The sequence below is a fragment of the Myripristis murdjan genome, chromosome 9 (genome assembly GCF_902150065.1).
Source record: "Myripristis murdjan chromosome 9, fMyrMur1.1, whole genome shotgun sequence".
Lineage (NCBI taxonomy): Eukaryota > Metazoa > Chordata > Actinopteri > Holocentriformes > Holocentridae > Myripristis > Myripristis murdjan.
In genome coordinates this window covers 32,713,638-32,728,446 of record NC_043988.1, presented here as the reverse complement: position 1 = coordinate 32,728,446, position 14,809 = coordinate 32,713,638, and the positions used below count along the sequence as shown (strand labels likewise).

Sequence of the window (14,809 nt, the reverse complement as noted above, 5' to 3'; positions counted from 1 at the left end):
AAAATACAGGATCGAAATGATTGAACTTCAACAAGAAACTTACATAAGCATACACAAAAGTACTGTGCTTTTACAATTTTCTTTTACCCAGCTGTCCAAAATTCAATATTTACATTTTATTTACAGGTATATAACTCATAGGATTGCAGTACGCAGAGGCAGTTGTACACAAATGTGTGAGGTAATCACACAAAACGTTTGTGTATGACGTTATAGTATCAGTATTTACAGATTTGATCTCAGTGTGTGGAATTTGTGTCAAAAGAACAACAGTGAATCTACAGTTTAACAAAGATTTTAAACACAGGACATAAAAGACAGGTTTGCAGATATATGACTGCACCTCTGGAGCACGGACTGACGGTCTGTGTTCACTGAACGGGTATTTTGAATAGACTTTAAAGCGTTGAACAGTTGGCTTATGTACGCTCAGTAGCCACTTTATCATCTCCACCTGCACAATCTAATCTAATCCAATCCAACTGTTGTGCCATAAAGTTTCCTTTCCTGCTGCCTGTAATGCTCAGCTTGTCTTGTTGTCACAGTAACAGAGGTGTTCATTCACTTCTATGTTTGGCATTGAGCTCATAGTTAGTGCTGCTGTTGGACTGGACTGCATTTTATGGAGAGGTGTTTCCACTATTCTGTCCCCCCTCATGTATATAAATAGGGAGGACAAAAAATTAGAAACACCTCTCAATATAATGTAGTACAGTACAAGACCTCTGAAAACTACAACCTCAGTAATAAACACAGAATTAAATTGACACATTCTCCACAATGTCAACAAAGACTGAACATTATAAACTTTGTTAAAAGGTAGAATTTATGGCAGAGCTGTTGCATTGAACTGCATTAGACTGGGCAGCTGGAGCTGAGACAGTAGGCACTGAGTGTGTGTCTGTGTGGAAAAATCAGGTTTTATTTTGAGCTTCAGTCAAGAATCAATGTGTAGATAAAAAAAAAATCACAGATTTTGGCCTTTAAAACAAAATCTAAAGGTACCAATCAAATTAAATTAATCAAGTCAAGTTTTGAGACTGGATCATCCCAGTAACTGAAACATTAACTAATATTGCTTTATCCTTAAATCAGTATAAGGCCACAGCTCTCCCAGGTATTCAAGGTGCTTCCTCACACAGGAATTAATACACACATGCTCACAGTCACATACAATACATCTGTGTGTGTGTGTGTGTGTGTGTGTGATATTTACAAAATTGTCTCGACCCAGTTTTCAAAGTTTACTTTAAGGACCTAGTGCATTTTCTGGAGCTTAGCTTGGATTGTATAAATAGTATATTTTGGGGGCTTGTGGTTTACAGTGTACTGTATAGTCCATGCATACACACACACACACACACACACACACACACACACACACACAGTCACTGGAAACCACAAGTGTCAAAATAAACAAAAATAGAGTACTAACCTTGTACTAAACTCAAGAAAATGGCACTGATTTCTTGAGGCGGTCAGCTAAATGTGAAGGGTTTCTGCTCGGGAAACTGGCCTCTTCACATCGTCAACGCCTCAGCCCAGGCCACCCCCCCACGCCCCTGACACACACACACACACACACTCTCTAAGAAGTCAGGAACCACAGAGTTGACTCTGCCTGAAAAGGGTAAATATTTCCTCGGGTCTGGCGCGCTGCCTCAGGATGCTCACACTCTATAACTTAAGTGGAGAAGGTGTGTGTGGTGCGGGCCGCAAGTTAACACTGCCGGCACAGCGAGCTCTGCCGCCCCGAGCACAAATGATTCATAAGCTGTTTGTTGGGCCCGGTCAAGTGGAATTTCTCCTCCCAAGGTGAGTGAGTGTGTGTGTGTGTGTGTGTGTGTGTTCCCAATTGCTTCCCTTCGTGAGTGACACGGAGGTCTGTTCTCCACACACTTCCATCAACGTTGCATCCTATTCCGCACGATGAGGCTCAAAGTAGCACACAATTCCCTGACATTTTGACTTATTCATTTGATCTGTTGCAGTTTTCATTCATAGTTGTCAGAGTAACTTCACAATATCAGCGGATGTGCAGTTCTACTCAGAGTTTATTCTATCAGCCTAAAGGTCAATAAAATCCTGCCTGATCTTTTTTTTCAGCAACACCGCTCATCCTCTGCATTTCTGTCTCTTTAAACATTTTACACTAGGTAAACTATAGCTGACATCTGTTATTGTGTTTGAGCTTCTCACTGGACAGTTTGGGCTGCGCAAGATACCAAAGTTACAGGCTGATCGGAGGTCAGACGACAGACAAAGTAGTGAACTTAAACCATCTGTCGCCCAACATGGAGTCTCAGGAGTCCGGCAGCCTTTTCCTACCTGAGGTAATAAGTTGATGCTTTATATGCCCAAATATCAACATATCTTCATAAAGCTTTGTATTTATCTTCTCAAATAGGTGTGACTGAACACTAACAAACTTGTAACCATGACCACTGAACCACTGAATACAGTGTCCACAATTGGGTACCATTAAAGTTTTAAAACATCTGACGACCTACAGCCTGACCGAGAGCAGAAGAGGATAGCTGTGTGAGTGCAATGCCATCAGTAAAAGCGAATTAGCTTAAAGTGACTGAGGACCGTGGAAACTGAACAGGTAGAGCCGGCATGGGCCTTTTGGTTTATGGGAAATCACAGTATTTCTGGAAATCACAGTATTTGGGGTTTGTATGTAATGTAATCACCGGAAGTTATAACAATCCATTTTTATCGCAGAGGGCCTATAAATTAAAATAAAAAGTAAAAAATAAAATAAAATAAAATATAAAAAAAGTTGGTTTTAGAAGGAGTTTAGTCTTATAGGTTTTTGTGGCTTTGTCAAAACATTTCCCAGCAACAACACAGATGATTAGGACTACCTTAGCTTAAATCTAAATAGCTAATATTAACCTTGGCCTTACGCTATGAATTTGCTTCTGATGAGCAGCATAATTTTTAAATGACTTGATGATTTTGACTTGTTGTCACTGCGAGTGAATGCTACAGCTGTTACCATGGCAACGTGAACCACCAGGAAGGCCTCCAAAGAGTCCACGCCAACTCTACCCAGTCAGTTTCTATGCTGAGGATGCTGTCTTGTCTTTAGCCTTCGTCTCTGCTCCGAAGCTCCAAAAACTGCAGCCGGAGAGTCAGCACCGTTACACCTGAACAAACTGAACCTGAACACACTGAACCTGAACAAACTGAACGTGAAAACACAACTGCTAGACTCAGTCAGAGCTAGATTCAAGTAGACCTAGCCAGCAAATCAGATGCTCTAGCAACAGGATACTATGGCCAGCCAGGATTAGGGTTAATGAATTTCCATCACCTAAACAACAAGAATGTTAAAAACTCCCCAATCCCATCCAAAACACCTCTGAATTTAATCATATACATTAATTTGTGCTGAGAAGGTTAAACTGTGTGTTGAAAGATGTAATCAGCTGTTCATGGCTGTTGTTCCCCCGAGGCTGCCAGAGGGAGCGTTCGGCCTCCCGAAGACCCTCTGGAGATCCTGGAGGTTTGCTGCTGGACGTGTGCAGTGGAGGGAGAGCAGGAGAAAGACAGGAGAAGCTCTCAGAAGTCCTTATCCCAGCCCGACAGCTCATCAGGAGGAGTTTCCTCATCTAGAGGGTAGCTGTCAAAGTAGCTGTGGTCTGCGGGTCCTTTGAGCTTTACAGGAAAGAGGATAAGGGTGAGACATGCATTTTCTGCGACCACCCCTCCCCCCTTCACCTCTGATTCTGTTAATTCATGGACCTCCCACACTCCTCCCCTGGTTTCACGCCTGTTGTTTAAATGTCGCCACTTACTTCTCTTTTCAGTGGAGACGATAAGGTCCTGGCCTTGAGTCCCTCCCAGTTGAAGCCTGTGAACCACCTTCAGGCACATTACAGACAGCAGATCAAAATATGCCACAAATTCTGCATCTCTTTCATATTTACATGTACATACTGTATCATACGACGGCATGTTAGGGCCATTGTAGGGAACAAAAAAAATAAGGAGCTCCGGGAGGGGTGGCAATATTCCAAGAAAAAAACTCAGAATTTGTGAGATTCAAGTGGTAAATTTATGAGAGAAAACTTTTTCTCAGAGATTTGTGAGTTGTTTTTTTTTACCTTATAAATTTACCATTTTAATCTCTCTCTCTCTTTCTGAGGGTTTTGGGTGTTTTTTTTTGTTTGTTTGTTTGTTTGTTTTTTGTTGTTGTTTTGTTTTGTTTTGTTTTGTTTTACATTTTTGTTCTAAATTTATCCCTTTAATCTATCTTTTTTTGTAATCTCTGAAATAGTCCCGGGCATTTTATGGCTAAATGGTTGCACAGTGGGATGGCTAAGAGCTATTATCAAGTCAGTAGATTGAGAGGGAAAAATAGGTATTAACTAAACAGTATTTCATTAATTATTACTGATTTTAGAAGTAATATTACTCATTATCCTGTGGGAGCTGTAATTCACCACAGTACTCAATATAATATAACCTGTCTGTGATGCATTACCAAGTGACAGCCCGGCTGGAAAAGTACCTGAGCCCTAATTCTGCACTGATTGTGTTTTAAGTTATGCTTGGTGATTATCAGGTTATGAGCCACTGTGTATCACTTGTTCATAATGTGGTTTTCAATAAATGCTTACCTGTTATTGGCTCATCTTCCTATTGAGATCAGACAGAAAATACTGTCACCTCCTTCTTACCTGTGCTTCTTGATATCAGTTATTCCATTTTTGAGGTTGCCCAGTCGCTCTGAGGGATTTCGTCTGCAAAGTAGATCAGAGGAGGAAATTATTACTAACCACTCGGTAAATTTTGCCTGTAGCTGATGAATTTGTTTTGCCTGAGCGCGAACCACACTCTCACTCTGACCCAAAGACTCAGAGGGTGTTGCTCACTTATGTCTGCAGCCCCCACTTGGTCCAAAAGATGGACATCATTATTTTCAAGGAAATTACAACTGCCGAGGAACATAATGTTACTACATATTCTTTTTTTATGATAGCGCATTAGGGCCACTGTAGGGCGAAAAAAAATCAGAGCCAGGGTGGGGTGGGGGTAATACTCTGAAAAAAAAAACACTTTTTTTTTTTTTTTTTTTTTTTAAGATTAAAGTTGTAAATTTACAAGAAAAAAACTAGGATGTTCTCTGAGATTAAAGTGGTAAATTTACAAGAAAAAAAATCAAAAATTTGCGAGAACAAAACTCAGAAATCCTGAGATTAAAATTATAAATTTAAGAGAAAAAACACACAAATTTATGAGGTTGCTCCAACCTTGCAAAGTGAAGCAATGTGGTTCCTTGACACATAAACTATTTTTATAGCTTCATATATATATATATATTTTTTTTTTTTTTGCTTTTTTTTGTCAACTTTTTCCCTACAGTGGCCCAAGTACTTTATCTACTTTGTCAGGTAATCAGCTATCTTTCTCAGGTCCTATTCTCCCCCACAAATTGAAGTGGTTGGGACAGTTGTAAAAGTCGCAGGTGAATTTGAGGTTTTTTCAGCTGCACTGGAGTAAAAAAAAAAAAAAAAAAAAAAAAAAAAAAAATCTGCCCTGAAGTACATCTAAATTTTTATTTTATCAAAGCTTCATCTACCCTGATGTTCAGCTGCTCTGGTTGCTGTTGTACCTGCATAGCTTGCGTATGAGATCCTCAGGCCTCTTGGTGATCTTCTTGGGGAAGTCCATCTTCTCAATGCCTTTCAAGATGAAAGTGTACGTCATCATCTGGTCACTTCCTGAGAACGGAGGACTACGGGACAGAGAGAAAGGGATTTAAGAGATTTAAGTTTTCACCTAGCGTTTAAGGATTCTTCTCCAATCACCAAATGTTCTCCACTGCAAATCAAACAGCAAGGAGAGAGAAATATACTATTTAGCATGTGTATGCCAGTCTCTCGACTAAAAGCTGAGCCGGCCTATCATTAATACTTAATCTAACTGCATTCCAAGACAGGAGGGATGTTCTTGGAAAGGGTGAGTCAGGAGATAATTACTGTGTTGTGATTAAACACTTCAAGATGCCTCCTTTGAAGTTTGGGTGGTTTTGTAACTCTAACCTCTTGCCTTTTCCTGGAACCTTAAGTTCAACATGACTTCCTTCACAAAGCGGAGAGGTACATGATAAAGAAACAGAGCACAGAAGGTAAACCAGATTATACAATCATTAGTTTTCGATGGGCATACGGTTCCACTGGACATGCACTAACCCTCCTGAAGTTTCAGTTTTCAACCTATAGGTCTGACATCTGTTGTGTAGTGTGCTGTCATGATCCAAACCTGCCAATCAGAAGCTCAAAGACCAGAATGCCCAGAGACCAGAAGTCCACGCTAAAGTTGTGGCCTTTGTTGAGGATGATCTCAGGGGCCACGTACTCCGGTGTCCCGCAGAAGGTCCACGTCCTCTGGCCACACCTGATCTTCTTGGCAAAACCAAAGTCAACCTGGGAGGGTGAAACAGGTAAGGAATCTTAAGGAGCATTTTTCTAGAAAACATACACATCGAACTCAGAACACAGGAGGTAGTTCAATAATAAACTTTAAAAAGTAAAAGGCTTTTAGGATGATCTTCTTCAGATTGCACCAAGAAAAGAGCCCCAGAAAACCCCATCGTAAAGATTTCTTAAAACTCTGACTGGACCTCCAAAGCCACTAACATGGGGCTTCTTTGATGAACTCTTTAGAAATATATTTGTATTAGGCCATACAATACAAATACAATTTGTATTGTATATACAATTTGTATTGTATAAGAACCCCAAATGGAAAAAGAAAACAAAAAATAGATGCAGTGAAATGCAAAAAAAAGCTGCAAAGCTGCAAAGAAAACTTGAAACTTAGGTATCAAGAATCTGGTCATGTAGAGTTTTTAGACTTTAAAGTCTCTGCGATTGCACAGTGGGAATTCTTGACTGCAGGATAAATAAATACTACTTTGTAAAGATAATACATACAAACGCTTTTCCCATCACAACTGTGGGGCTAATGAGGGGCTTTGAGAAAAGGCTATTTTTCCTCAATACGACTGAAAATACATTCAAGAAGGAAGAGCTGCTATAATGACCATACTGTTGTTAGATCTAAGGTAATGAGGAAATTGTTATTTTGCATTTATCACTGTGAAGTACCTAGATGTCCAAGAAGTCCAGAGTTGGGCTCAGAAAAGACTCTGGTCATCACACAGGATCAAATCTTTCTAGACAGAGAAGTTCATCTCATGTTTTCAAGACGGAGAAGAAGATCTGTCCCTGGCAGCGAACTCACCAGTTTGATGTATCCCTCCGTGTCCAGCATGAGATTCTCAGGCTTCAGATCTCTGTAGATGACCCCTTTGCGGTGGAGGTAGTCAAACGCCTCGGTGACGCAGCCGACACAGAATTTGGCAGTGGGCTCATCAAAACTTCCCCTGCAGACAAGAGCATGAGCCAAATTAATGCCTAGACGGTGTGCACCAAGCCGTGGTGGGTCAGATGTTTCTCTGGAGGCAGAGAGAGACATGGTCTGATGACACATGGGATCACAAGGGGCACCTGAACCCCATTAAAGTAACAACGTGTGACATTTTCACAGAATAAATGTCTGTGTTGCTGCTTTCTGTCGCTGTGATTCAACTTTTACTCAGTTCTTCAAGCTTTTGTATTTGCTCTTCTAAATACCTGGCACCAGAAGTATAACACTCTCTAGATTCATGACTAAAATTGTGTATGCACAAAGCCAGGAATATGCATTCACATGTTTTTCTTCAGATTCATAAAGCTGTGCGTACACCAGGTTCTGTTTTATAAATCTCAGTCATTGAGGAACTGGGCGTACGTGCACAAGCCTCTTTCGCACTCCCACAATCAGCCATTTTAGGAAAAAAAAATTACAGAGCTGACTTAAATCTCAGAATTTCTGATTTTTTTTTGTAAATTGACCATTCTCAGAGAATATCCCATTTTTTCTGATAAACCTACAACTTAAATCTTGGAAATTCTAAATGTTTTTCTCTGAATATTAACCCTGCTCCCCCAAAGCCGTAGTGATTTTTTCCCTACAATGGCCCCAAAACACCATTGTAGGTTTTTAACCTAAACAAACAGCGTTTTCTTAAACGAGTCCTCTCTCACCTGCCTCTCACCTGGTGGGCCTTTCCAAGGACAATGGCACACCAGAATCATGCTTTTAATATATTCTGCCGCAGGAACAGTATTTTTTATGATTTTTAGAAAGACAAGAAAAACCCTGTCGTTAGCATGATCAGTAATATCCACTGTGGCTGAACACAGAAATTGTCTGAAGCCTGTTTGTGTGACCAAAAAGGACAGAATAAATTCTGTTTGTTGGAGATTAGATCTCTAAAAAAAAAAAGATTTAGCTTCATGAGAGTTGTTAATGGCAGAGCGAACGGAGCTTTATTATGCTGGAGGGGCATGTTTTACAGCGAGCAGAGTTCAGAGTAGGACAGTAACGAGACAGTTTATTGGTACATAAAATCATCTAAAATACACTGTATACGCCAGCAGCAAGATGTAACAATTAATATCTCAAAGTTATGAGTCAAAAATGAAGAAGAGGAATGCTTTAACAAGGATAAAACTTCAAATTTCTTAAGTGTGAGACAAAAGTTGTAAATGGATTTTGGTGTTTCTGACGAATAATCTCACATCCTAAAAATGTTATTAGCGTCTCTACCCAACAAGGACAAAAGGCAGTGGCTGCATTCCAAAACACAAAAGTGGCTTTAAAGGTTATTTAGCGGCCAGCCAACAATTAAACAACTATGACTTCAGAGATCTTCTTTCATAGTATTTATTATAGTTTCATATTTATTGAATTTGTGTTTGTTGTCTGTCTTAATTGTCTTATGAACTGCACTGATCAGGAGGAGCACTCCTAATTCTTTTGTTCTTGTACAATGACAGTAAAGGCTTGTCCTTGTGGGGCAGATGTGCTCTGACCTTTGACCCCTGGCAGCAGACAGTGGGCAGCCCTTCCCCTACCTGTCTCTCAGTAGACTCCAGATCTCCCCACCCAGACAGGCCTCCAGCAGCATGTACACATACTTGTTGTCCTTAAATGTGCGGTACAGTCTGGAGAAAGTCAGATAGAGATAACAGTTAGCATTTTGCACAGAGACTCTACTTTTGGGCATAATTCCCCACCTGCATCAATATTCAAGATAACTTCTGGATGATTTATACAACTTTCAATTTAGTAAACTGATAATCTGCACATCTTTGCTTGTTTTCTTTTTTCTATTGGAATATTCTTCATTAGGACCTAGTTATTAGCAGTTCCCCTATTTGTCATATATACTGTGTAATATATTTTCTCTTGAGCTTCTCACTGTGAAAGCGGTCATGTCTGTTTTAGGACCAGCAGCCCTGCCACATACACTGTGCGGTAATTCAGTCCAGTGTGGAGCTACCAGGGTTGATTTTCCATAAGAAAGACCTTCTTGTTAAATGGTAAACTGGTAAAGCATGTACAAAAAGTACTGGGAGCACAAATAATGATGCCAATATTAAAGAAAGCAGCTCCGAGGTTACTTGAATGCAACACCATTTATTATCATTTCAGTTCAGTTGACTGTAATGTAAAAATATAACACAAGTTATCTCCCATATGAAACTGTATGCTTCCCTGTAGAAAAATTCAGTGCAATCTACAGAGCAGCAACCCTGGTAGAGATTTCAGTGCCACAATGTCATATATTAATACCATTAATATTATATATTAATGGTAATAATACACACATCCTCGAAAAAAGAACAAAAATAAAAAGAAGACATACAAATAGATGAGACAAATGAATGACGATGTTTATTGAAAGGGTTGGTAGGATGAGATGAGATTATTAGAGAAGGTGAGAAATGACTTTAATATCTCAGCCTGCTCCCTGTGCCCTTGGTGGAATTGGATCATCGTAATCTAACAAAAGGCAAGGAAAAGCCAGTGCATCAATATTTCACAACAAATGAATAACTTCCCATGGCAGACATCTCAATGTCCCCTGCCATTCCTCCCCTTTGAGAAGGTGTAATCTGCTTTGGGCCAAGACTGTGATCTTATCAAAAACTAATAAGCCCGGTGCTCTTTTCCCAAACTAATGGAAACAAATCTTCATCGTCATGAAGAACGAAAAAAAAAGTATCATGACTTGGTGAGGCCAAGCGAGCCAACTCACTTGACGATGAAAGGCGAGCGAGCCTCGGCGAGGATCTTTCTCTCCGAGTGGATGTGCTCCTCCTGCCTGTTGTCCACGATGTGCTTCTTCTTGATGACCTTTAAGGCAAAGGTTATGTCTTCACCCTTCACCTTGACCTGCAGAGGGAAAACACAGGATGTCATCTTCCTAAACAAACACGTCTAGGTGGCAGAGCTACTGCCATGGTAACAGTCATCTCTTTGGGAGAACAGGAATGGCAACGAGGGAACTCTGGACAAAATGGCATTTACGCATTCCAAGTAGTCCAAGTAATATGATCTTATGGCACTGCCAATATTCACATTAAAACTGCCAGGTGGAGTGAATGTTTGCTGGGGATATCAGACATATTTTGTAATTGCATTCCAGTCTTTCTTCTGGATGATGACATACAGTAATACAATGGATGGAGATAGAGACGATGTGGCTAAGTTATTGTTATTTTTTTATTTTATTTTGTGGCTTATAGTTCCATCAGACATTGTCACCACCATCCTAAGACCAGACCTGGCACTCTGGTCTAACACCCTACACCGTCGTCCACCTTGTAGAATCAACAGTACCCTGGGAGGATGCTGTTGTCAAAGCAAATGAGATGAAGAGGATGCAGTACACAAAGATGGCATTTGTGATAAAAAAAAAAAAAAAAGGCCGAAACACAACTGAAGATATGTCCCTAACATCTGTTGATGGTCACTAACATCCATGAACATCTACTGCTGGTTGGCATCTTAACTTGTGCGGAACATCTTCAAACCTATAAGGGATATTTACCATCTTGTGCTATGTTCTGAAATGATTTTATGTAAATGGTTAGACAGATACACTGTGCCCAAAAGTATGTGGACACCTGCTTGTTGACCATCTCACTCCAAAGTCATCAACATTAATATGGAGTTGGTCTCCACGTTGCTGGACGAGTTTTCCACTAGATGTTGGAACATTGCTGCAGGGATTTGCTGCCACTCAGCCACGCGTGAGCTTGGGCATTGAAGTTGGGCAGTCAGGCCTGGCTCACAGTCAGCAGAGGAGCTTGATTATTAGCCCTCTGCCCCAGTTCAGTTTTTTTTCTCTACAATGGCCCTTATATGCTGTTGTAGTTTCACATTTAAAAACAGCTCTAGGCCATTATTCTTCCTCCACCAAACCTTATCTTTGGCACTGTGCTCGCATTGATCTCCTGGTTTCCACCAAACCATGGAAAGCCAGCAACGGAAACGCCATTTGATGAATCTTCCAATGAGGAGTTCTTGTGCTGATGTTGTTTCCAAGGACAGTTTGTTGAAACTTGAGGACAGACAATTTGTTCGTGCTATGCGCTTCAGCACTTTGGAGTCCCGGTCTGTCAACTTGTCTGATCTATCACTTCATGCATGAGGTGTTGTTGCTCCTAGACATTTCCACATCACAACGGCAGCGACAGTTGACAGCTTTAACAGGGCAGAAGTTTGATGAACTGACTTGTTGGAAAAGTGGCATCCTATAATGGTGCTACACTGAAAGTCACTGAGGTCCTTTGAGATAGATAGATAGATAGATAGATAGATAGATAGATAGATAGATAGATAGATAGATAGATAGATAGACTTGAAAAAATATTTGTCCCCTTCCTCGTTTCCTCTATTTTTGCACATTTATCACACTTGTTTAATAATAATAATAATACATTTTATTTATAAGCGCCTTTCTTGACACTCAAGGACACTTTACAATAATAAAAACAAGTACAATAAAACAACAGATAAAAGGCATACACAGTAAAAAGAAATGGAGAAATGGAACAAAGTAGTTATAGTTACAGAGAATAGGCTATCTTAAACAGGTGTGTTTTGAGTCTGGATTTGAACACTGGAAGAGAGTCAGTGTTTCGGATTTCTGGCGGAAGTGAGTTCCAGAGTTGGGGAGCAGAGCTTTGTGCTGAGACAGGAGGTGGGTACAGAGAGGTGGAGGGATGAGGAAGATCTGAGGCAGCGAGGGGGGGTGTTAATATGGAGGAGATCAGACAGATAGGGGGGGCCGAGGTTGCGGATGGCCTTAAAAGTATACAGAAGGATTTTAAAGTTGATTCTGAATTTGACCGGGAGCCAGTGAAGCTATTGGAGGATGGGAGTGATGTGGTGAAAGGAGGGGGTTCTGGAAATGATACGGGCTGCAGAATTCTGGACCAGTTGAAGCTTATGGAGGGATTTGTGAGGGGCACCAAAAAGGAGTGAGTTACAATAGTCAATATGGGAGGTGACGAGGCTGTGAACCAGGATGGCAGTGGAGTGGGGGGTGAGAGATGGGCGGAGACGATTAATGTTACGTAAGTGAAAATAGGCAGAGCGGGTTATGGTTTCAAATCTTCATACAAAATATAAGATGAAGAGAACCAAGGTAAACACAAAATTCAGTTTTTAAAGTTATCCAACACCACCTGACCCTGTGTGAAATGTTAACCCTTAATGTTAACCCTTCCACCAATATGACGTAGGCTACAAAGTCTCAACGAGCAGGTCACTATGCCACGATAACGACATGCCACGAGACTTCAGCGAACCACAGTGAGAGATTCATTATCTCCAAATGGAGAAGACTCATCCAGGAGGTCACAAAACCCCGCAGGATAACATCTAAAGAACTGCAGGCCTCTCTCAGTTGAGGTCTGTGTTCATGATTCAGGAATAAGAAACAAACTGAGAAAAAATGGAATTCATGGGATGCAAACCACTACTAACTAAGGCAAACACATTTCCAAAAAAGCGCATTGATGACCCCCAAACCTTTTGGGATAATGTGTGGACAGACGAGTCAAAAATGAAACTTTTTGGAAGTCAACAGGTTTCGTTATGTCTGTCGTAAAGCAAACCCAGCATTTTACATCAAAAACATCATACCAGCAGTCAAACAGGGTGGTGCTAGGTCAATGGTGTGGGGCTGCTTTGCTGCCTCTGGGCCTGGAGGACATGCCATCATTGAAGGAGCCATGCATTCTGCTCTCTACCAGGTCATCAGTCTGTGATCTGAAGCTGAAGCGTAACTGTGTGGTGCAGCAGGATAATGATCCAAAACACAAGGGTAAGTCCACCTCAGAGTGGCTCAAAGGAAACAAAATGAAGGTTTTGGAGTGGCCTGACTTGAACCCCATTGAGATGCTGTGGCAGGACCTTAAACTTTCCAATGTCACTGAATTACAGCAATTCTGCATAGAAGGGTGGGCCAAAATTCCCCCACAGCGATGTGAAAGACAGATCTCCAGCTACAGTGTTTGGTTGCAGTTGCTGCTGCCAGTTATTAAGTACAGGGGGAATTACTGTTTTTTTTAACACATGGGCGATATGAGTATTGGATGACTTTTTCCATTCAATAAATGAAATGATCATTTAAAACTGTATTGTGTGTTTACTCAGGTACTCCTTGTCTGATATTACTTTTTGTATGGGCATCTGTGTGACAAATATGCAGCAAATCAGGAAGGGCGGTGCTGAAGACGTAACTTGGTCTCACCAGTTCTACTCTTCCAAAGCCACCCACTCCGAGAGTCGTGATGACCTCCAGGCTGTCAAAGGGCTTGGAGGGAGGGAACGCAGACACCATCTCCTTCAGCTGGATGACGTCTGGCGACAGGGGTTGACTCTGGTGCCGGGACACTGACCTCCTGAGCAGAGACGCAGAGAGCAAGGACCCACACTGAGATTTGGCCATGCATACAACTATGTGAGAATGTCATGCCATGGAAGCGGCTGCTGCCTTCAAGTACTGTTGGAAATTACAAGCTCAGCCAACATGAACTACTCAACAAAGTAGTAAGTACAACTGGGGAATTCGGGATTTTATATAAAACTGGAGTTGCAGGGATGTGACATTTTGTGTGCAGAGACCACGAAAGTCGATAACCAGTGAATTTAAATGTTTTATTTTCCATAGTACATAAATAAATGGTATTGTTCCATATGTCTTTGCTTAAGGCACTCACAGACTTACAGTGGCGTATTAGGACCACTGTGGGGGAAAAAATATGAAGCCCGGAGCAGAAGGTAATATTCTGAGAAAAAAAACCCACTGCTTTTCCAAAAAAAAAAAAAAAAAAAAAAAAAAAAAAAAAAAACTCAGATATTAAAGTGAGGTCTTTCTGTGAAAAACCTCACAAATTTATGAAAAAAAAATCTGAGATTATAAAATAAAAACTTGCAAGGAAAAAAAGCTTTTCTTTTCATTTTTTTTGGACAAGGAAACACATCGCTTCCGTTTGCAAGGTTGAGGTCATCAGTGAGGTCATCAGCTGCAGGCATGACATGGCAAATGGCGATTTTCTCATGAATCTACCATTTTTCTCAGACTATTATCTCCCCCTACCCCAGATCCATAGTTTCTTTTTCCCCCTACAATGGCTGTTGTGAAGACAGTGCCATCTACAGTGCAGAAACTCAGATTTCATCCAGGGAAAATCCAAGACAAAGACAAAGTTGAGACATAGTGGAAAGCGTTGCACCTACTTGGCATGTCGCTTCCTGTCGTCACGATCAAGCGTCGCCACGTAGCCTTGAAGGTATTTCTGCAGCTCGTTGAAGGTTCCCACCGTCTGATCAAACGTCCTGGAAAAACAACAAGCACATACCAGCAGTGCAGACTATAGATTACATA

At 40.9% G+C, this 14,809-nt stretch overlaps 1 protein-coding gene across 1 annotated transcript in view; it reads right to left on the bottom strand.

The window, feature by feature from the left end:
- Positions 1-2,969: 2,969 nt before the first annotated feature.
- Positions 2,970-14,809, bottom strand: part of prkg2 (protein kinase cGMP-dependent 2) — a 39,652-nt gene continuing 27,812 nt past the window's right edge. Inside the window, exons 10-19 of the mRNA XM_030060265.1 lie at positions 14,662-14,760; positions 13,673-13,823; positions 10,166-10,302; positions 8,979-9,068; positions 7,261-7,402; positions 6,277-6,440; positions 5,627-5,749; positions 4,692-4,754; positions 3,807-3,873; positions 2,970-3,666 (exon numbers count right to left, since the gene is read on the bottom strand). Of these exons, the coding sequence (XP_029916125.1) occupies positions 3,571-3,666; positions 3,807-3,873; positions 4,692-4,754; positions 5,627-5,749; positions 6,277-6,440; positions 7,261-7,402; positions 8,979-9,068; positions 10,166-10,302; positions 13,673-13,823; positions 14,662-14,760 (1,132 nt within the window). The 3' untranslated portion in view covers positions 2,970-3,570. The remainder of the gene's footprint in view (positions 3,667-3,806; positions 3,874-4,691; positions 4,755-5,626; positions 5,750-6,276; positions 6,441-7,260; positions 7,403-8,978; positions 9,069-10,165; positions 10,303-13,672; positions 13,824-14,661; positions 14,761-14,809) is intronic.